At 45.6% G+C, this 23418-nt stretch overlaps 1 protein-coding gene across 4 annotated transcripts in view; it reads left to right on the top strand.

Moving 5' to 3' along the window:
* Positions 1–23418, top strand: part of ARHGEF33 (Rho guanine nucleotide exchange factor 33) — a 65055-nt gene that overhangs the window by 19676 nt on the left and 21961 nt on the right. For 2 of the 4 annotated variants that reach the window (XM_059720292.1, XM_019480061.2), the window contains exons 3-7: positions 1812–1861; positions 11753–11917; positions 14907–15028; positions 15534–15676; positions 20942–21166. In XM_059720292.1, coding sequence (XP_059576275.1) covers positions 1812–1861; positions 11753–11917; positions 14907–15028; positions 15534–15676; positions 20942–21166 — 705 coding nt within the window. Of the gene's footprint in view, positions 1–1811; positions 1862–10588; positions 10693–11752; positions 11918–14906; positions 15029–15533; positions 15677–20941; positions 21167–23418 lie in introns of all 4 variants that reach the window. The other 2 variants (XM_059720291.1, XM_059720290.1) reach the window with 2 other exon arrangements.

Genomic DNA, 23418 nt, shown 5'->3' with positions numbered 1-23418 from the left:
GTAGACCATTAATGTCAATGCTTCAGGAATGAAGAGTCACAGGAAAGTGTGAGACCACCAAACAGTAGGGCACCAAGCCACGAGAGACCAAAGCATGGTCAGTCTATTTCCCTGATTTTCTCTCTCCAGTCATTAGCATTACTCAGACACTGCTACAAGTTGGAGGTCTTCCCATGCAACTGAGCCTCCGAGAGGTAATTCTAGACTGACCATAAATTTGCTTTGCAGACTTCAGAGACAACACTACAGCAACCACAGATGTAAATCCTTCTCAATTCACTGTTAGTCTGGGAAGTTAGACAAGCAGGATCTATCTAGCCTTGTAAATGCCTGGTTTATAATTCTAAACTGCCTTTCTTTGTCAGAAGAACTGAGGACATATAGTCAAATGTTGATTGTGATCTGGGCTTCATGATGTGATTTCTTACACAAACACATTTTCCACTTACAGCACCCTACACAATCCTAGTATGAACCTGTCCTCATATCAGACAGCAGGTAGTGTTGTACCTTTTGTTAGTGCCATAATCCTTCAGATGCTGAAGTCAATGCAAAGTGGTTTAGAAGCCCAGGTCCCATGCTCCATAGTGAGGCACGCCCCTTGGAGCCTAAGGCTCTTTGAGTTTTTCCTTTTTCTTGTCAGGAAAATTTGAGCATCTTTTGCAAAAAATTGAAATCCCAAATTTGAAGGCCAAAATCCCAGATACTCTGATTCAGAAGGGCTGCCCTGGTGCTGTGGGGGAGGTATTGTGCCAATGCCTCACCTTCCCGTTGTCTTCCATAGGCTGGGTTCTCTGGTTGGACTACATTGCCCACATTATACCATGTGCTTTCCTTTCAGTGAGGGGAGATGGTGTACAATGGGATGTGTATGGCCACAGGGCACCCCAAGAGATAAAATCTATCTGGGATCTGGCTATTAGAAGAGAATACAGGTACAAAGCAACAGAACTACATTACCCATGAAGTACCACATATTTTCACATGAGGACCCAGCATGTAACACAGACATTCTTGGCTTTCAGTGGAAAATAGTGTTCTGAAGAAAGCTGATACTTGTTGTGATGGTGGTAGGAAAATCACTCAAATATGAACTCAGTGTTGATGCAAAATGTATGCCTAACCTTAGATTTAGTATCTAAGACACTTACAAAAATGGCATTTATGCTCCTTGGTCAATTAAGGCTTTTGATCATCTGATACCTTGCCACCTAATGAAAACGTCAGGGTACTTCAGTGAAAATGGAACCCACAAATTTTAAGCTTTTTCTTTAAGTATCTAACATGCAATGAATGTGTGGAACTGATTGCTACAAAATATAACTTAGAGCTTAGTAAGATAAAAAGGGGACTGAACATTTAGATGGATAACGAGAACTTGTGTAGTAAAGTTAGCCGTATTTTTTATATTAAAATTCTATCATCTTAGAGCTATAAAGCCATAATACTTCAGAACAAAACTGATGAAACAGACAGACTACCTACTACCTGATGGATGGAACTTCCCTAGTGAGTAGCTTATTCAAAATTAGATACTGTGAGGCTTTGTCCATGCTTCAGGAAGCATGGTCCTGGCAATTGTTGGAGTGTGCAGCAGACTAGATGGACTTCAGCTTTGACCCAGTTTGCCCATTCCTGTATTATAAATGAACCTGATTTTATAAGTGATAGAGTATCCACCTCTCCCAAATCAGAACTGAGTCCTGAAAAAGAGATTTGCACCTGAAGGGGCCTGCAAATCACTCTGTTCCAGTTATTTATAGTAATCATAATAAGTCATTTTAATTGACCAAAGTTCTTTATTCCCACAGGAGAGACTGAAAGTGTGCCAGTGAGTAACCCTGCAACACAGATTTCCCAGGTAAAGATGAGCAAAATGCCCTGAATAATTCCAAGAGTTTCAAGTTAATAACAGATTAATAGCATTTACAAAACAAATCCAACCAAAAGAAAAATACAGACACTTTTGAGAAACATATATATTCACATAGGCATGTCACATAAATGAATGTTATGGATAAAGTTTTATGGGCCTGTTTCTGAAAAGGGTTTCCATATCACCTCTTTGCTCACAGCTAGTTTCATTTAGACGTCTAATTACTGAGCTCAGCCGCCAAGTAATGAGAGCTGCCGAGAAGAGCAATTAATTGAACCTGAAATATTTAATCTGAAATAGCTTGGGTTTGATGAACTACCATCTGTTGCAAGGCAGGATTCTGGTGCGCCCCTGCTTAGACTCCTAGCAGACTGCTCCAGGGCCTCTGTGCTTCTAGGATCTGAGATCCTGGGGGAGCCCACCTAGTGAGTCTGTCAGGGAGCCAGAGGCCATGGAAGTGCTGAGGCACTCTGGGTTGTACAGCTCCAGGACAGAAACACCAGACTTCCACATGGCCATGGGCACTGAGATATCATGGTCTACAATCTAGGGCAACGAACCATGCTTGACCTTGCAACCTGTCTGCTATGGAGCTAGAATCATGAATCATAAATCATGAATCTCCTCCTTGGGAGGAGCAGCTGTAAATGGGTTCAGTCCCTAGTTGCAAAGCAGGGGAACCTAGAAGCCCTGAGGACCCCAGCTTGAGTCAGGTCTCTCAGGTCTTCCAGAAACCTTGCTGCCCAGCTGAGACTCACAGCCTAGAGATACAGGACAGACTCCCAGGTCTGTGGCTCTATACAGTCCACCATGGTGGGGCTGCCTGCCAGCCACTGGCCTACCGTTCCTCATGACTCTCTTCTCAGTTTCTTGACTGCCATTAGCTGTCAGCAAACTGATAAGACTGCCAATTTCACTAAACAGCTACAGAGGCCAGGCAGCATATTTCAAATAGGAAACCTCCTATTTTAGTGTTTCCAAAATGAAATATACTAGGGATTTCCAGTTCATGGGAAACTGAGGAATATTTTTATTTCAGTCTGATTCAGAGCAAGTAAAAGTACATAAAGTAAAAGAAAACCCCTGAAATTTCCCATGAACTAAAAACCCTGTTTTTCAGCCAGTCCAAGCCACTGTCACATCATCTGAGCCTGCTGTAGCTCAGGGTCACAAAATGGGAGACAGCTATTGGAAAATGCAAGCCCATTGACTTCCTGAACAGTTCTGTGGGTACTGTCCTCATAGCAGAGTACTTTGCTCTGCTTTAACCATCTAAACTGCATTTACCAGATCTTTGCTGTAACTTCCTTCGAATTTCAGAGCAGCTCCAAAAGCAAGTGACTTAAATGTGTATAAATTATGAGGCAGTTTGAAAATGTAGATTGTTTGTAGCACAGTTTAAGTGTTTCTTTCTTCCTCTCTTGTGCTTACCCCTCTTTATTATTCTTCCCTGCTTGTGCTTTTAAGTGCTGCATACACTGCCAGGGCCCAGAGATGTAACTAGCATCTTTGGCACCTTGGGCAGGAGGGCAAGGAGTCTTAGCTGACCCTGGTCCCCTTTGTCCCAAACCTAGTTACAGTACTGCCAGGGTCAGATCCATAGCTGGTGTAAATTGGTATAATCCCACTTACTTCAGTAGCCATAAGGCTATGTTGATTTATGCCATATGAGGATCTGGCTTTTAATATCATAGAGGACTAGAAGAGATTCTAACCTCTAGCATTACGACCATCATAATTAATGAATGTTAAATGCTAGTAGATCTGGTACCTAGTGGTAATATATTGGCTATTAACTATTCCCTGCTAGGAAATATGCCTTTCCTACCAAGTGGAGATGGGTGGAAAAATTAACTGAAATTGTCCGGATGCGTGGAGTTTGCAGAAATCCCTGAAATTAACAGTTACTATAAAATAACTAATTGAATAAAATGCCATTAACAAAAGATGAAGCCCCTCTGTTGCATAATGAGGGTGGTTCAGCAGTGGAACAGATTACTTAGAGAAGCTGTGGATCTACATCATTGAAAATGTTAAGAGTAGGCTAGACAGACACTTGGGTGAGCCGGAGCTAACTTGAGCTTGGAGTTCATGACCTGCTGAGGTCCCTTCCAGCCATATTTTTCTACAATTCTGTGATTCTATAATGTAAAGTTTATTTATAACTGCAGACCAATAACATTTATGAAACATACCAAAATGATGACTCCCAGCTGTAAAGCAACATATAAGTATGCTGTTTATTCTTCTATGGTTGATAAACTGGACAGCTTCAGAAACTCTGGCACCTCTCATGTATTTTAGAATATTTTTTTCTTTTCTAGAAAATTCAGTTTTTCCTTTAAAAATGTTGTTTCCAGATTTGCTCCCCTTTAGGAAAATCAGTATAGACCTATGTCTTCTGCAATCTAACAGATTTCTACCACATTTTCAGAACAGAATGACAGTAGTATTATTCCCAGGCAATATTCCTTCATCATGAGCTAGATCCCAAACTCAGTAGAGTTTTGACTTCACTGGGCTTTAGCTCAGGGCCTGTAGGAATAGTTTGAAAGCACATAGCAGCAATGAGGAAAATTTGCCACCAAAGTTATGATGGAAGTAATATCTATGGCTCCCTCTACACATTATAAGGTATTTCACAATTAACTGATTAATTGTGCAGTTACCTTGAGACCAGCTACACATGCAAAGTAGCTATCACACTAATCAAAAGCTCCAACCAGCTATAAAGTTAGACCTAAAAAATGTGAACTAACTTTATACTGGTGGCTATTAAGCTTTAATTTGCACTTGTAGCAGGATCTCCCCTGTTGCTGGGAGCCCCATCAGCTAACAGGGTTCCCAGCTACAGGGATCCATGTTGCCCAGCTGGGGCTGCAAGTCCCACCATGGCTGGGGACTCTCATCCCCTGCAGCTGTGGACTAGGTCCCAGCAGCATAGGGACTCAGAGTCCCACAGCTGCAGACCCTAAGTCCCTGCAGCATGGCTCCTGGCAACCCTCAGGGTAGAAGGATTGCTGCTGTAGTGGTCTCCTGGTCCCCAGGGGTGCATGAAACCCTGGGGCAAGAGGATCATTGCAGTGGTGATCCCCCATCTCAGGGGTTTCACACACCATAGGGCAGGGGGATACATGGGGTGCACGCACAGCTGGGAGCCCCTCAACTGAAGTGAGTGGGGGTCCCAGCCATGGAAGGTTGCTTCTTGCCAGTGCAGGGGAAGCCCAAAATTGGGCTCCCCCTGCACCAGCAATAATGTGCAATGGGATCTAATGTGTGATCCCACAACTACACCTCCTGCCATTCACATGTAGCATGCCAGGAGGCAAGATTCTGTGAATTGCGCATTAGATCCCATCATGCCTTTACCTGCATGTATAGAGGGGGCCTTAGTGTTACAACCTGGCTCAGTCCCCTCTAAAATGGTCACCAGTCCTTTGTGAGTGAACCCAGATGCTGGATCCGACAAACTTCCAGTTGGTTCAGGGAGCTCTGGGTGTATGAAGTACACTCCTTAACCTGAATTAGTCTTAGCATTCTCTTGGGATGTAAATACCACAGTTCTGTCCCTTCAGAGCCAGGAACCAGTGCCCTTGGACTTCTGGGCTCCTTGCCAGCTTACACAGGCTCTCTCAGAGTGCTAGCATTTCCTTTAAATAAAGTCACTGTTCCTTTTTGCCATGTTTTCAAGATGAGAAATTCCATCTCTTCCCCCTAGCCAGGCTTCTGTGTAGAGAGGTAATTGTTCCACGGGGTCAGTAGCTAAGAGACAATCATAGCTGATGGTCCTCTGTGAAGCTGCTCAATCATAGTCATTTATCTAGGTATCAAGTACTTTTCCTGGTCTGATCTTCTGTCTGGAACGCAGCATAATCAACTGATCTTGTGGAGATCAGGCTTGATTTTCCAAGACAGAATAAAAACATGGGAATCAGTAAATAAACTGGAAGACAGGAGAAAAAAATGGAAGTTATAGTTTGATATCATGTCCCACTTTGACAAATGATACACTTTGCTTGTGGGAATTTCCTGTGTCTTACACATACTTTAAGGATTCGCTAACATTCCCTTTCACTGTATAATTCTCAGTATTCTTTTGCCTTCTAAACTTCAGCTGACCCAAATTAGTCGTGTAGATATACACCTCTACATGACTTGATTCATGCAGATGGTTCTTGGTGAAAGTCTCTGAAGCCAGTATTTTCTGAAATCTTCACTTTTTTTGTATATCTCAGTTTTGGGGAGATTAAATTGTCCTGATTTTCCAATGTGCTAGTAAATGAAGTGCTGTCTGTGAATTGGGAGCAACAGCATTTAAACATACAGTACTAAGGGACACGCTTGAAAATGTGGATGCATGTATTTTGATTTGGGTGACCATACTTTCCTGGTGACAAAATGGGACATTGTTCTGCTCCCTGCTCTCTGACATGCTCCATTGTCTCTGGGCTCTGGGCTTAGCTGAGCAAGCACAGGCTCGTGATACCTGCAGAGTGCCCAGTGGCTACAGGAGCAGCGGAGTGGGGGGAGGGGACGGCCCCCCCCCCCCCCCCTCCCCTCGACAGGCCCCCCCCCTATGCAAGCCACCTGTCACAGGCAACTCTGCTGAAAACGGGACAAAAGTGTTCATTTGAATGAACCGATCGGACTCCCAGAGAATAGACGTTTATAACTATGGCTCGCCCCAGTCACCCTTCACGCCCACAGAATCCTTGCTCAGTTCTCTTTGTCCTATAACATTTGCCACTAACCCCCCCCCCCCCCCCCCCCCCCGGTTTCATGCTTGGTTCCTATTCACTCATTAGAAGATGGACCTGAATAAGAACACAGAATCCAAACTTAACCCTGAACTTTGAAACACTTTGAATACAACCCTCATCTAGACTATGAAATTTTGCCAGCAGAGCTGTGTCAGACAGACAGTGTGAAAAGAGCAAACCTTGTAACCAATGTAACCCTGAAAAATTCCTCTCACCAACACAGCTATGTTCACACCTGGGGGCAGAGTCGCCAACCCAAGAAATATTTTTTAGCTGGTAGTCTGCAAACTTTCTACTGACAATAAAACTATTTTACCGACACATGTTTTTACTGCCAGTAAAAATAATTTTTGGGTTGGCAGCCCTGTATGACTACAGCAATATTTCTATACCCTGCTGTCTCTAACACAGTGTCCCCTACTCATTCCATATCCTGGCACCTCTGACAACTCTGACAGCACCCTGTACCGTGCTGCTCCCCCCAACCCACCTGTCAGTTCTGCTCCCCCTGTCCTGGCTCAGACCCCCGCTTACTACCTCTGCTCCCCTCCCAGCTCCACAGCTCTGTCCCTGTCCTGCCCTGCTCAGCAATGGCTGGGACACCTAGGGCACTTACAGAAGTTACAGAAGGGCACCTTGATCACACTGGGTGTGTCTACACATGCAGTTATGGCACATGAATAAACTCTGAGCTTATTGCTCCAGAGTTTATTGCTCCCGGGTGTGCCATTTGAATGTATACCTGGGAGCAATAATCTCTGGAGCAATAAGCTCTGGAGTTTATTCATTCATAGCATGTTGAGCTGGGGCAGAGCAACCCTGGCTGGCAGGCAGCTTGAGGACAGGGGGGTCAGTCTGCCAGCCCTGGGCTGCTCCCCCTGGCTCACTGCACTGAAGCACCCTTGTGCCCCAGCAACCCCCTCCAGCATCTATACATGTGCTGCTACAGAGTTTTTTACTCTGTAGTCGGATAGTACTTGTATTTACAAGTACTATCCTGCTGTGAAATAAATTAATTTACTCCAGCCTAATAGGGGCACATGTGTAGACACTGAGATGTTTACTGTGCAGCTAATTAGTCAACTGCACAGTAAACATCTTGTGTAGATGTGTCTGCTGTAACTTTTTGAAACCGCTTAAAGTTACAGTGTCATCAAAGCTAACAGACATTCAGTGTTTGATGGGGACGGGGGGGCTGGGTGCCTCCATGCACTGGCAGGGGGCACTGTAACCTGCTGTGAAAGCCTGCCAGTCTGATTGCTGCCCAGTTGCTCCCCCTCCCCTGCTTGCTGGCTGGTTACAAAAAGCAAGCCAGGATTCATTCTCCCATTTGGGGGGGTGGTGTGAGGGCATCTGGGGGACAATGTTCCTGCCCTGCCAATGTCATCGAGTACTAGGGACCCTCTTCTGTTGGGGAGGTTCCCACTTGAGGCATCCCCACCCTGATCACTGCCCAGCTGCTCCTCCTCCCCTGCCTGTGGGCTGGCTGCACAGGGAGGAGACTCTCTGCCTCCTCCCTGTGACAGACCAGAGGCATGACAGATAACCCTTGTAGGGAACCGTATACAAGTTCCCTAAGGCATTCTAATTTAGAGCACCTTCATTTACTACCTGATTTAACGAGGGTTGATTTTTTTCATGATTGGCCATTTTAAAAGTGCTCTGCAGCTGTGCACATGTGTTATGGCATGGCTGTAGAGTGCTTTTAGGGGCCATATCATGTTAAAAATGTCACTTCTGTCTGCGCCTGTAGTGGCAGCACTTTGCTAGGATGAAAGGGGAGATGAGCCATGTGTGCCAGTGTGCCAGAAAGCCCTGACACTACAGGGCTCCAAACAGCACTCTAAGCAGGTGGTGCTGCTGTGCGCTCTCTGTCTGGCATGAAAGCTTGTGTTTAGCTTCATTCCGATACAGATCTTGAAATGAGCTCAGTGTTTCTGCTTTTTCCAGGTGGTTTTATTTTTCTTAAAGAGGTCATAGGCATGTGTTTTTGAGCTGTTTTTTTACAGACTATCCATACATTTATGGATGGTAGGCAAGTTTGCCTGGGGACCTTGCTGCTCTAGTGTTGCTGCCATAATTAAAATAGATACAACGTCCACAGTGTTGATATAGCTATAGTGCCTTGTGTCTGGACACTACCAATGATTTTGGGTTCAAACCACATCCAAAGCCATGAGGCTGATTCTAGACTTGCATTTTCCTTCTAATTTCCCACAATTGCATCACTGATGAGGAGGCTCCCATGGGAGCTGAGAGAGTAGGGAGAGCACGCATAGACCAGCTAGCTCTCAGTGTTTCAACTGTTGAGCATCTCACCATGCTTGGAGCAAATCTAGACAACATGCTGCATCATCCACTAATGTTCTTAACAACCTAAATGCAACTGGGGGAGCCTGAAGAAAAATACTGGTGCACACAGTTCCCAAAAAGAGCCCATTTCCAGCTCCAGGTTTGAGACAATCTCTTCTCTTGACAAGAGAAGACATGTGGGGTGGGGTTTTCCAGTGTCGTTAATCTAACACTTCTTGTAGAGCTTTACCAATAAGGTAGATGCAAAAGCCGAATGTAGCCAAACCCTGAATCCTTCTGAAATCCCACTCAAATCAGAGCAGGGTCACAATAACAAGAAGTGATTGTTCATGTCCACAATGGGAATATTTGCTGTCCTTTAGCTAGGTGAGTAAGATATTCATAAAATGGATTAAATCAGGATATACTATAAATATCTATCATGTTGTTATACAGAGTCTGATGAAATGTTTTGGCACATTTTGTTGACAAGATGGGATTCTAATAACTTGAGGCCAGCATTCCTTCCAATCTCTTTCACTTCTGCAAAGTGTCTTTCCAATTCATCCTCATTTTGACCCTGGTTTTGGCAACTCCCATTGGAAGTATCACTACATGTCTCTCAGCTGAAAGCAAGTAGCTGTGATAGCACTCGATGTTTCACGCAAGGTTGCATCAGGAAAGTTGGATGACCTTATAATTCTGTACTCTGCAAACCAAGAGGAGAAATATGAGTATTTTGTGGTATAACAAACCTTATGTTCTTTCCAACCCCAATCAATATATTAACATACTGTAATGTTTGGAAAATGGTGGCATGGTGTTGATCCAGGTATCAAGGGTCAGTAAATGTACAGAGGTATATATAGTGTTTTACAGAGCACCTGGTATGTGCTCAGCATGCCACAGGTCATGTAAAATATACCATCCCTGCCCTGAGGTGCTTACCCTCCAGTCTCACTAGGGACACAATACCAAGAGTGAATACAAGCAGACTGAGAATAATGGTTTCAGGGGGAATAAAGCATGGTCCTGGGAGTGGAGAACTGCTTCATTTCTTTTGTCCCTTACTTTCCCCACATGTAAAATTAAACATGGTTGAGGCCTGTCAAATGCACCAAAAATAATTGATAATATAGCAGTTGGAAGGCAGCAGTTTTAAGGCCTAGTTTTTTGCATGGCTTCCCAAGAGTACAGTGAACAATACTGTATGTGTCATTTGAGGTACAGGATGTAGCCAAGGCTAAATTGATACAGAAGACCAATCACTATGCTGTCAGAGAAAAGGGTGATGGTGCCAGGCTGTATAGTGAAGCTCCAGAGAGTTGGACATTTTAGGTCGCTGCCTGAGATTAGCAGCCCTATCATGAAGGGAAGTCCTCTTCACCCCAGTTTCTATCCTTAAGGATTTCACATTGAATGCTGTTCTTTTGCCCCCTTCCAAAGTAAACATATGTCCAGGGACAGAAGGGAGCTGATGAGGAGATCTAGAGGGTGAATTTGGGACATAAGTGGGACTGTCAGGCTGATGTCCTTTGTAATGATGCCAGTACTACCCATTGCATTCCGCGGCAATACTGGCTGAGGTCGTCTTTATTAGAGAAAGACTGTGTGTACCAGTACTGCGAGGTATCGGAAGCCATCTCTGCTTCATTTACAGGACTAAAGGGCCTGAGTTCCCAAGGTGGCTGTCCTCTAACCATCAATGCTCCAGTTTTGGATTCAGTTAATAACCAGATGTTAGGCCGAATTTCTGTTGTAAAGGTAAAAACTGCTGGTATTGAAGTGCCTCGGGCCGCGAACTTACAAAAAGTTTTGCCCTTTACCGGGGCAGAGCCCCACAGATGTTGGTGGGGCTATGTGTGGATAGAAGGGATGCCCACATGGGACTAGGTGTGTGACCCTAGATGGGAAGGAGCTCTCTGTATGCACCACAAGGCTGCCTCACTATCCTCTTTCAAACCCCTCCTGAGAGCCCTGCTCTGCCATGGAGCCTCCACAAACCTGACCGATGGAAAGGCAGTTGGCATGTTGTGGCTGCTGCTCACACTGTGCTAATCCTAAGCATCTTGTATCACTTTGTGCTCCAGCTGTCTGTCTGTTGTGTCTACCTCTTGTCTCTAGCTTGAAGTGCAAGTTCCTCAGGGCAGGGACTATCTCAGGATGGAGCGAGGCCCTTTTTGTGCTTCCATGAACCAAATGGCAGCAAGACTGGGTGTATTTCTTGCCCAGATTCCCTGGGGATATGATAGTCGCTCCCAGTCTCCCCTGTCGAGGGGTCTGAGGTGTTAAGGCATACCTGACCCCTTTGTGAAAGCTCTCCCATTTAGAAGGAAGCATTCAGCCTGCCCAAGAGGAACTAATTTGAAGAGGGTCTTTTTCAACAGTGATTTCTTATTGTCTGACTCCTGGCTACTTCTGTGATCAGTAATTGGGCTATGCTGTTACACAAACTGGGGGAATGGCTTTTGCTGCTCTTCCTGTCCAGGGCACTCTCCCTCTCAGACTGATATCTCCCTTTCATCCAGAGAGGAGAATGGAAAGCAGCTGGAGAGGGGATTAGACCCGCCACTTTGGGATTTAAAGACATGAGTCTCTCTTGCCTGGGCTTAAAACACAGCTGTATTAGCCAAGGCTGGAACAGGCTCACCAACCTTTCTCTATGTCCCAGGAATCACTAGATGAGGCTAGAGCACTAAAGGAAGTGGCTAACAGAAGTCCTCCTGTCCTCGTACCTATTTGTAGTTCAGATGAACATAAAGGAAATCATTTCCACCTCCCCAGCTGGGAGGGATTGAATTCACATTGTTCCTGGTTCCTTTAGTTACAGGCACTGGCTTCTGAGCTGAAAGCAGGTTTCACTGAAGCAATGCAGGAGCTCTCAAGGATCCAGCATGGAGAGTATGCTCTGGAGGAGAAGGTTAAGAGTTGCCGCTGCGCCATGGAGGAGAAAGTGGCTGAGATGAAAAATTCTCTGAACACTTTCAAGGTAAGAACTGCTGCCATGCCCTGTCCCCCTGGACTGGATTCCACACTGAATAGGATGGAAGAGCCTTTTTAGACAGCATCCAGGCTCAGAAATTAGATAATTGGAGCCAAATAACGAAGGCAAACCCCTTAGAATCCAGTTGTTCAACCTCAGAAGTCTGGAGCCAGTCCTATTACACTGGAGGTCGTAAGTGAAAATGAGTCTTGATGCCCTGTCTACCTTTGTTATAGAACTGCTGTGGAGTCAGTCTGTGCCCAGGATGCCCTGGTCTGGAGTGTAGTTTTTGCTGTAAATGTCAATAGTCCAGGGAATATGTGAAAAGGAAGATTTATAAAAGGAAGTGATATCTTTTACTGGATCAACTGTCTAGTTGGGAGAGGTGTTAGACAAGCTTTCAAGCACAAAGTGCCCTTCCTCAGGTCTGGAGAAGAAGCAGAGACAGCATAAACTAGCAACAGTTTGGTTTAACCAAGTTAAGACAGTATTTATTCCCACTTGCATTAAGCTCACTTCACAAATCTAGCATCTCACAGGTCTGGGCTAAGGGGTGTCATAGGCTATGGCTGAAGTACCTTGAGAGACATTCATTGAGAAGATTGCACAGAATCTGGCTCAGCACACAGCCCCTGGATTCCCTTCATATGCTTGGGCACAAGGAACCTAAATTCTGTGAGGCTGGGATAAAGTCTTTTGGGAAGTAGGACCTCTTCATATGAGCGAGATGGCTGAGGAACATTGAAACTCCACATCCTGACCCCAATTCTGTCAGCTTTGCACCTCTCTGGCAGTGCCCAGCAGTGGGAAAGATGGTATTGCTAATTGAGGATGTGTAGCCCAACACAAGGGAAGCCTTGAAAACATAAGCTGTGTTCCTCCCCTTAGCTTCCACAGAGGGATGCAGCTCTTCCAACCTGTTTACACATGTTATATATGTGGCAGGTGCTTTGGAAACACAGAACATCCCAAGACTTATTTAATCAATATGGATGTATGGGATATTAAAAGACTGTTGTATTGGTGTTGTATGTGTCTGAATGGGCCGGATATAGGGTATTTCCTGCACGAACCACAGTCACTGGAGTGAGAAAGTCATACAAATTCCCATGCAGAAGATCAGTCTTAGAAGTTCTGCTTGCGCAGGAAGCAGAGACTGGTTTGCTCAAGCTCAAGAGCATTCAGATAAAAGGCTGGAAATCATGTAAACTGGTGTCCTAGGCTGATGGATGTGGTAAGACCTGGAACTGACCTGGCAAGAGAGGTCAGTCAGTGTCTGCTCTGTATTTTAAACCGACCAGAGACCCTGCCTCCAGAGGCTGGAAGCTTGCTTGATAAGAGGCATGCAATTTATTGTTTCATGGTAAAGTTTCTTGGTGGTGTTTTTGCTCTGAGTAGATAGAGCAGAAATCAGGGTTAAGTTCCCTACCTCCCTGCAAAAATGAGGGTTTGTTAAGTAATCAGAGGTATACAGCAGTAGCATAACTATGGGGTGGAGGGCAGTGACTGGGGCACCTGCCCTGAGCATTGACTTGGGGGAGGGGTGCATAAAGAGCATGCATCCCCACACTGTTGTCTCAGCTGTTGCTGGGACCACCCAACTGTGCCTCCGGCATACAGGGCTGCAGTAAAGACTGTATGGTACCATTGAGACACTCCAGCTGCTTGATTAAGCATTTATTTCAAAGGGTGCCACTTCTCTGCTCCGCTGCATGGGAACACGGCTGCGCTCAAGCTGAGTGGAGCGGCTTTGCCCTTTGTGTAAAAGCTGTAGCAATCAATGGAGTGGGTTGTCCTTTACTGGGCAACACACTGCAAAGTAAGTGGATTGCAAACCCTCCCCCCTGACCAATACACACATACACACACCAAGCATGAATGATCTAGGCTCTACTGCAATACTTCACTGTTGTGGCCCTGGAAAACAACACAGTGGGTGCTGAGCTAATGTTAGGGAAGGAGAGGGAACCATTTCCTTGGCTCAGTCAGGAGGTGCCTTAGATTCTGCACATCAGAGAGAATTCCTAAAGGCTGACGCTGGGGGAAGAGTGCATGGGGAGACCATGAAAGTGTCAGGGGTGCAGTATCCAGGAAAGTGGAAGGATAATTAAAGCAAACCAAGCTTCCAATTCTGCAAGTACACATGTGAGCGGACCTACTGCAGTATCAGGACCAAGGAGAGGAGAGTGTGTACAGTCATCTTACAGTCCTGTAAAAGAATAGCTGCCCTCTCTGGTCATAGTTCAGAGGACATTAAACACATTGAGAATCATTCCATTGACTTCATTAGGCTTCAGGTGGAGCCCTTTGCTCCAGTCTGCTTCTTTCTCTCTCTAGTGCCATCTGTCCTCAGGCCAGTGCTGGGTATGATACCAGGTGAGTTAAGATGACCAGATATATCCAGGGAGTTGGGGTTAGGTTAGTTATCAACATGCAATATATGGGATAAGTTGTATCCTGGAACTGTCAAAGAGTGATAATATCAGATGATCAGCAGCTACTTTTCTTCCAGAAATTCTTAAGACAGACTATATACTTGTACACAAAGCAGTGGTTCTCAACATTTTTGGGCTGAAGACAACTTTCACTGGACTTGAGGCACCCCACATTGGAGTTGATACATCTCTCTATGACTTTTGTGAATCAAGTGGCACACAATTTCAAAAATTATTTTATATATTGCAGTGCCTAGTCCCTTGCAGAGGGGCTGGGTGGTGGGGTGGGGGTAGGATATCTTTCAGGCAGGCATACGCCTGAGCCTGTTAGCTTATCTGCTTATCTCCTTACACCTCGTGACACCTTTCAAAGGATCTGCTGGCACCCCAGGATGCTCCAGGACCAGCACCCTAGCATAAAGGGTGAGTTGAGAGTCATTAGCATAAAACATAGCAGCATTTGTGTGGCCTTCCTGACACACTCTCCTCACCAGAGACCATTAGCATTTATGTTCAACAAGTCATGGCTGAGCTTGTCCTGGGTATTTTTTTATTTTTAGGAGGAGCTCAGTGATGCCAAGTCAATGATTGAAGAAATCAGTGCCAAGCAAGAGGAAATGCAACAGAAAATTGAACAGCTACAGCAAGAGAAACGCAGGGAATCTCGGAAAGTGAAAACTAAGTAAGGAACTAAACCCCAAATGCCCTGAAGACCTCAACAGTAATTGACATTATAGGCTATTTTAGACCACTTCTATCATAGACTAGCTTAATTTCTTCTTAGCTGGACATGTTGGCATGCCCTGAATGGTAGTGGAACTACTGTTCTTTAGCAACACAGTGGCATTTTCGACTCAGAGGCAGCAGCATTTCCTGCCTTGATGGGGGCTTGGACTAGACATTTTCCTAGGGTGACCTGTCCAGTCCTATTTCTTCTATCACAATGCGGCACAAAGGTGGCCTCTGGCTCAGCCCTATCCCACAGCAAGTAGGAGGTACTTCCAGAGGAGTTAGTGAATTGACTTTAATGCAGATCCCTGGGGCTGTGTCCAGGGCTGCCTGCTCCTGAGTTGTTCCATGTTTCTATCACAACTATTTTGTACTGGAGCTTACCATGATTAATGTTGGAGCTGAAAGCTCAGCCTGAGGTATTATACTTTCCAGTCGCCTCTTTTATATTTTCACAGAAGAATACAGAAGGATGAACATGGGTCGCAAACAGTGCCTACCCCTCTGCAAGGCAGTCCATTCCGAACAATAAATCTCCCAGAGCCAGTACTGATTAGTGAAGATTTTACAAATCTCATGCACAATGTGACTTATGAAAAAGGTAAGAGGGACAGAGAACAAATCAGGGATTCCTTTGCTCTCCTCTGAAAACATACAGCTCTGAGTGAGTATTCAAGGGACAAGATAAGATGCAGGTCATAGATGCTGGCATTTGTCAACATATTTGTATGCACTTTGGCCTGAGGAGGTTAAAGGCAGGATACTGCGGTGCTGGACTAAGAGGAGACCCAGGACATTTGGATTCATTTGAGGGTTTGGTTTGGCCCAAGGTGCTGGGGATCAGAATGTAATGCTGCCAGGGCACTGATAGTGGCATGAGTACTTTGCTAGGGGCCCTGTGGTTGGATCAGGCCTGAGTCTCATTGAGGCCCTAATTTGGCAAAGCACATAAGCATGCACTTAGTTTTATCAAGACAAGCACCAAAGAGCCATCAAGTAGCTGTGCTTTGCTGTCAGAACCCATTGCTTTCATTGTCCATACAAGTGTACATGTGCGTTTCCCCAGGGACAGATAGCAGCAGCGCATAGTTGTGCTGCTGCTACTTGTCCCCAGGGACTGCCCCTGCGTGCGTACTTTGGCACATGGCAAGTTGCCCCAGGTTGGGTAGGGGAGTCCAGCCTAGCCTTACCTGGGGTCCTGGGCACTTCCTGGGGTTGCAGTGGCAGCAATCCGGGTGCACAGAGCCTAGCCGGTAGCCAGAATGTGGCTCTGGCCAGCCAGGCTCTGGCTTTAGGTGGCACATGCTGCCACCATGTGCACTGTCCCTTTTTTCTGGTGCATTTTTTTTTCACATTGGGAGATCCTGGTGTCAGAAAAACCTGCCATGCTGCAAATTAGCAGCACAGTGAATGCCTGCATATGCAGTACATGTGGTTTGCGGTGCCACAGACAGGTTTGCAGTGCTGCAAAATTCACGTGTGCTTGTCTAGATGCATCCTCTCTCTGTAACATCTGTGTTATCGCTTCATTCTTAAGACTGCTAGCAAGACAGAAGAGGATTCCCAAGCTCACCTGCTCTGAATGCTTCAAGCACACAATTAAAATGTCAAACAGCAGTCAGCAGAAAGGTTCAGTGAAAGTTGCACCCTGTTTTCCTTTCTACTCTACTCCTGCCCCATCCCATCATGGACTTTCCCTGCCTTACCATGCCCCAGTGGGCTGTTTGCACCAGCCCTCTCCCTCCATCACTTCAGCTTCACTCCACCCTACGTCTCTCCTCCTCTTCCCTCCTGCCCTGTCCCCCTCAGCCCCTTCCCTTTTTTTTCCATTTAACTGACACCCTAAATAACCCCTTACCCTCAAAAATCATGCCATTAACATGCCTCTTGCTCACCCTGCTGGCAGGTTCTACCTCTTCCCATGTCCTGTGTCTGCCCAGCCTAAGGTGTGTACAGAAGTTGCTTTTTTTTTGCCATTTAAAGTGCTTTATTGCTGGGATTTAACAGAAGTGCATGGCTTTATAGCACTTTAAAAATGGATACAGCACTTTAAATTATCCTGTGTTAAATGATGTATTATATTTGAAGTGCTGTATTTAACAGCACTTTAGTAACCTACAGCACTTTAAATAACTTCTGTATATTGGTCAAATTTCTGACCAGTGGAGAAGCCCCAGGAGGCTGTGTAGTACCCCTTACTGCCTAGCCTGAAAAGTGCAGGGAGGCTCAGAGCTGCCCTTCCAGCAAGCACCACACTTCTGTCACAGTTTCATAGCTTTATAGTTGGTAGGGTCAGAAGGGACCTGAGCAGATCATCAAGTCTGACCCCCTGCCATGGCAGGAAAGAGTACTGGGGTCAAACGACCCCCAGCAAGGTGTTCATCCAGCCTCCTTTTAAAGACCCCCAGAGTAGGAGCCAGCACCACTTCTCTTGGAAGTGTTTAAAAGTGTTGTAACTTTATGGTACTATAAAAAGTACTCTAAATTATAGCACTGTAAAACATGCACAGAGCATTTTTGTATATACCTTAAGCTCTTTGCAGCAGGGGCTGTCTGTTGCTCTGTATTTGTACAGCACCTAGCACAAAAATGCCCTATCACTGTTATTCCTAAGGTTCCACTGTGATAAATGTGACCAATATTAATAACAATGGGAATTGAAATGTATTTTCCTCAGTGAAAGTTCTAAAGGGAGAAATCCCTACACTGAGAAGATTAAAGAATTAAAAAGCTACACTTTCCCTTTTGTAGTTGATTATAGCTTTCAGAAAGGAGCCCACTCTACAGCCATCTCATACATAGCTTACCCGTTGTCTTTCCACAGTCTCTGACACCAGAGCCCTGCCAGTGGGAGAAAGAAATGTGAAAGTTGTATCAGGTGCAGGTAGGCAGTTATGTAGCTTTTAAAAATGTCCCCAAAGCTTACCAACCTGCTTCTGTAGATTAGTAGAGGAATCCAGATGAAAATCAGTGGTAAATGTGCATGGCTTACTATTCTTTCCAGCTAGTGGCGCATTTTCTCTGAGAAAGCAAATATGGCAAGCAAATTGAGGCAGCTATTCAGTTGAACTACTGGTATCTTCTAGATATGTAGTGAAGAATCTTTATCAGAAAAATGGACTTCTTGTCACCAGGTTTTATGTTAGGAGAGATGTTTAACTAATGCAATTTGCACAACTCAGCAAAGGCACTCTGCAGTTCAGGATGTTTCTTTCCCTTCAGTTCATTTTTTAGAAGCAAAAAAATCTAGGGCAATTAGCCAAGTGGCCTAACAGGAACAAAATCCAAGTAATTCTCATTAATACTGTTGAAATCCTGTGAGATTAACCTACTCATCCCCAAACCTCCTTCTTGGCTTATTAACTTTAAAGTACATCCATGCTGCCTCTGCACTGTTGTCAAGGCTGCCTCTGAAACCTAAGCCTTCTCCTGCCCGCCTAAATTAGAAATATAGTAGTGAGGCTGCTCCAGGTGCAGCCTCTGGCATCAATCATAAGAAACAGGAATCTCTAGGAGCCACCTCTAGAATGTCCTCTCTGCTACAGTTCATGGTTTTGAGTGGGTGGACCCTGAGCAGGTGGCCAGAGTTTATTTTTCTCTGGTGGCTGCAGGAGCAGCATGGAGCACATGTAGACTTGCCATCAGAAGATTGCAGCCTCAGCTGGAGCAAAAATTGTAGGACCTGGAGAGCTGTAACAATTGACATGGGCTAAGGATCTGGCCCTTAGGCTGTATTTACAATAATTCTTTTCATGTACATGATACCTGCATTGGAGAATGTCAGAACACCCATATCAGTGAAGTATCCCCAAATCCCTATGTGTGGGTAAGTATATTTATGCTCATTTTTACAAGGTACTAAGAGACCTAAAAATAAAAGCCTACATCTTCAAAACTAGACCTTAATTTCTGAGGCCCAAATGTTGACCTCTTAGTCTTATATCCTAACTTTAAATGTGAGTTTAAAATTGTGGCTGAGCCCAGGCACCTGATTTTTAGAAGTGCTGATTAACTGCAGTTCCAGTCCACAGTCCTGTGCATGTTCAGCACTTTTTGAAAATCAAGTCCTGGATATCTCAGTTTGGGCACTCCAAAGTTGAGACACCTAAAATTAGGTTTGAAAATCTTTATGGGTGGATCCAGGATGTACTAAAGAAGGGTGCAGCAAACCACCCCTCAGACCTTGGGGGGAAGGGGGTGGGGCATGGCTGGGGGTGGGGCAGGGGACACTTTGGAGCTAGGCTAACTGGGGACACTGTGGAGCCAGGAAGGGAGCAGGCATGCAAAAGGGAGACCTACCCACTACCACCACCACTGCTGCTGACTGACCTGCGCATGGGGGGAGCCCCAGAGCTACTCCTTTTCCACTCCAACAGAGACTGTGGGAGCAGCAGCATAGTGAGCTGGGCTCAGCTGAGGACAGCAATAGTGGTGCACAGGTTCCTCCTCCCAGTGCCTCCCTCCATGTGTCCCCTGCTGGCCAGGAGCAGGTGCTGAAAAGAGGAATGTGCATGCCACCACCACTTTCCCTGGCTAGTCCAGGCTCCCTGCACACCTGCTCCCTGCAGGCCACAGCTGGAGTGGGTCATGAGTGTATCTGGGGCTCTCCCTGTGCCTGCATCAGCCAGGGAGAATGATGGCAGTGGGGGACAGAAGCCTCCTTCCAGTGCCTGCTCCTGGCCAGTGGGGTGGAACGGAGGGATGAGTGGCAGGAAGCAGGTGCCAACCACTGTAGCCACTGTTCCCTGCTGAGCCTGGCATACCACACAGCTGGTGCCTATGGCTGGAGCAGGGCAGGAGTGGCCTTGGGGTTTCCTCTATGCCTGGGTCAGTTGCAGACAGCAGCAATGGTGGCAGAAGGGGGCTTGTGACTACACCACTGCATACTCTTGGATTTAGCCCTGAAAATCTACTCCTGAGTGAACAATATCATGGGAGTCCAAATAGCTGTTCCCCCAGGTGGTCTGAGTACAAGATGTTATCCTGCAGTCTCCTGTACCTTTACAAATATAAAAAGGGTATATAATGGCAACCAGAATGCAACAGGACAAACCAAGTACCTTGGGATGCATTCTCTGTCTTCAGTGTATTAGTTGCTTTCAAGAACATTTATGAAGAGTGCCTTCCATCTCATGAGTGGCATTTTATACTTGTGCTTCTGCCCTTGCATTGGTGCAAATCTGGATACATGAACCTTTAACTGGCTGAGAGCAGGTGTAAAGCAGTGCTGTTCTACAAATCACAAATTCTGGGGCTATTTTCCCCGGTACAAATTGCCCTGCAGAAAGGCCAATTTAGGTTTCATTCTTATGGGGAAAATATCTCCATTGTAATGTAGCTCTGAGGGAGGATGGATGGCATCCCTACCTATTTGGAGGGGACAGGCTTTTACAATTATTACCAAGCATTATTTCTAGAGGCAAGTTGGAAATTCCATGTCGTGACAGATTTTGAGATTTCAGTATTTCCTTAGTTGTAATCAGGAATGAAGCCTGAAAATTTTGCAAAATCCAGGAAAAAAATTCTTTGGGGTCAGGTGCCCCTCTCCCCCTTTTTCATCTGATGATATATTAATTCATAAAATGAGATATTTTAAAATGGTATGTAATTTCAACACAAAAAAGAAAGACATCATTCATGTCACGTTGAACTAGGACCTGTGCAATGCAGTTGGAACTTCTTCACCCCACTTTTTCTTTCAAATGAAATTTCAGTGAAATCTACATGACTGAGAAGGGTTTTTTGACATCAACAAAACTGATTGTAATGGTTTCACTGATGTTCTCCCACCTAGTTCCACCTGGTTGTTTTTAATGGAGGCATTTTACAAAGATTGCAATGTCCTAATACAGCTTGTGATTTCTAGGTGTGACTAGTGCAAATGCTGAGACAGAAGAAAGCCTCAAACCTTCCTTGACAGCTGAGGCTCTTCCAAAGGGTCACCAAGGATCAACAGTGTGGAAACAGCCCAAGGACACTAAGGAATGGGGAGATGAATATATTTCCAAGGAACAGCCAGAGAGAGGGAAGGAAATGAGCCAAAGCAGATACAGCTCAGCGGACAGCATCTTATGTGAAACTTCCTTTGCTGGTAAGGATAGAGGGTGGCTGGAGGGTGCACAGATTGAGTGGGTTCAGAGGAAGCTATGTTAATCTGAAGCCAAATACATGACCAGTGGTGCCTCAGAGCCGGCCACAAGCTGTGAGCTTCTTTCTGATTTGGGAGCTATTCATAACTGCCCAACTGATTTACAGCCCCTTGAACAAGGCTCCCAGCAAAACCCCATGGCTGCCCCATGGGAGCTGACGCATTGTTGTTCTGAGGTCCAGCAGCTGTCAGTCATCCAGGGTCATGACTCAAGCTGCACAAAGACTCCAGACAGTGGCCCAAATCTGTTTGCCAGACTCTAAGGGAAACATGGCTCAGCCCTTTTCTATGTAAGGTTGCCTACCCACTTCCCTTCTAAAGGCCCTTTTTATTTGCTTTTAACCTTCTTCATGAGAGCCCAGAGTTCCCTAAAGGCCACACATCTACAGTCCTGCAATAAGGTCAAAACCATCTCCCTTCCTTGTGGCCTTATTCCTCAGCTCTTTATTTCACAGGAAAAATCCAAACAAAGCTTTTTTGTCTGCTGACTTTCCTTCTCAGTACCTCAGAGGTGTCACAAGCTCTGCACAAAAGGCCTGGGGCAAAGTTCAATATGCAGACAGTTTTACCTCTTGATTTCTGTTCACAGAGACTCCTGTGCAGTAGTGTAATGAGGGCCAGGTGACCAGGGTAGCTGCCCTGGTCCCAATGGGGAGGGAAGAGTGGGGAGCAAAAAGTGGCTGCGGCTGTGTACTCACATTGGTTAGGGTTAGGGTTAGGATTTTGTAAAGGGAACTGTAAGAGCAGCAACCAGCACTGCAGGGTGGCTGCATTCCTCAATCCCAGATCACCTACCTCCTGGGTGCGCAGATGCACCACAGATGCAGCAGCTGGGATCTTTTTATTTTAAGTCACTCAGATAAGAATCTTATCTCCCTCCCCTACCATGCTCAGCAACATGTCCCTCCACACTCTTCCCTCCTTTCTCCTTTCCCATTTTGCCCTTCCTCTGCCAACCACTGCCAGTATCCCTGCTGTCCCCAGCTGGCCTGGGTGCAGGAGGGGAGGGGGCTCCAGAGATGTTCCTGTTTTTCTCCAGTGGGCTGCATATGGAGCCAGGTTCCACCAGAGACAGCAGCAGTGGCAGTGGTGATGGCAGCAGGTGGGTTTCCTTCCCTTGCATCTGCTTCTGGGGGAGGGAGGGGAATATGTGCCACTGAGTGTGGAGGGGATGGAAAGAATAGATTCTTACCTGATTTGGGGGCTTAAAAAAAGACCCCCAGCTGCTGCTCCTGCAACACTGTTGCCTGAAAGGAGCCACCACATCCCCTCTGGATCCTTCCCTGGTGCCAACGTTGTTGGTGGCAACTGGCTGTTGTCACTGCCCCTGTATGTAGCAGCTGCCCCAGGTGCCCAGCCACATCATTATGCCACTGCTTCTACTCAACATCTCCCCTGACAGTCTCTCCTCCTTATATGGGAAAATTGGTTTATATAGGCTGCCCATTCTTTCCAGCAAGTCTTGCTTGTGAGACCTACCATTATTTGCAGCCCCAAGACTATGACTCCTAGCGTTTCCTTTGGCTTGAGAGAAGAATCTCAAGTCTCTGATCCTGAGCAGAGACAGCTGTCTGGTTCTGCTTCCTTCCTGAAGTGACTTCTACTTTCACAGGGGCTGAGTGAATTGAATTGAGGATCGTGCATTTCCAGGCAACAGTCAGGTCAAGAGAACAGCTATAAAATCAAGCAGCTAGAATCTGATTCAGCCCTTGTATTAAGTTAGAGTAGCCTAAGGCTGCTCTGTCTAATGACCAGGGATCCTGGTTTTCTCTGATTTAAAAAAATCCCCAGTTTTCAGTTAAACAAGTAACCTCAAATCCACATTTAAATGAAATACCACTTATATATATATATATATATATATATATATATAGATCTCTCTCTCTCTGTCTCTCTCTCTAGATATATATAGATATATAGTGGTGTTTCATTTTAATCATGGGAAGATGTAGATTTGGGGTTACTTTTTAAACCAAAAATTGGGGATTTTTTTAAATCAGAGAAAACCAGGATCCCTGCTTATGACATTGGCTGGTAAGGGCCCTGAAGGGGTAGAGATGGCATAGCCATCTCTATGCTAGCCATGATTTCCCCAACACTAAGGGAATCCCCAGCTCCCCTGCTAGGGCAACTTTACTGTATTTACCCAAATCCAAGATGACCTCAAATTTAAGGCAGCCCCCCAATAATTAGAC

Source organism: Alligator mississippiensis, chromosome 1 (assembly GCF_030867095.1).
Source record: "Alligator mississippiensis isolate rAllMis1 chromosome 1, rAllMis1, whole genome shotgun sequence".
In the NCBI taxonomy this organism is placed as follows: Eukaryota; Metazoa; Chordata; order Crocodylia; family Alligatoridae; genus Alligator; species Alligator mississippiensis.
Note: the sequence above shows the minus strand (reverse complement) of the source record. Positions and strands in the feature narration are given on the sequence as shown.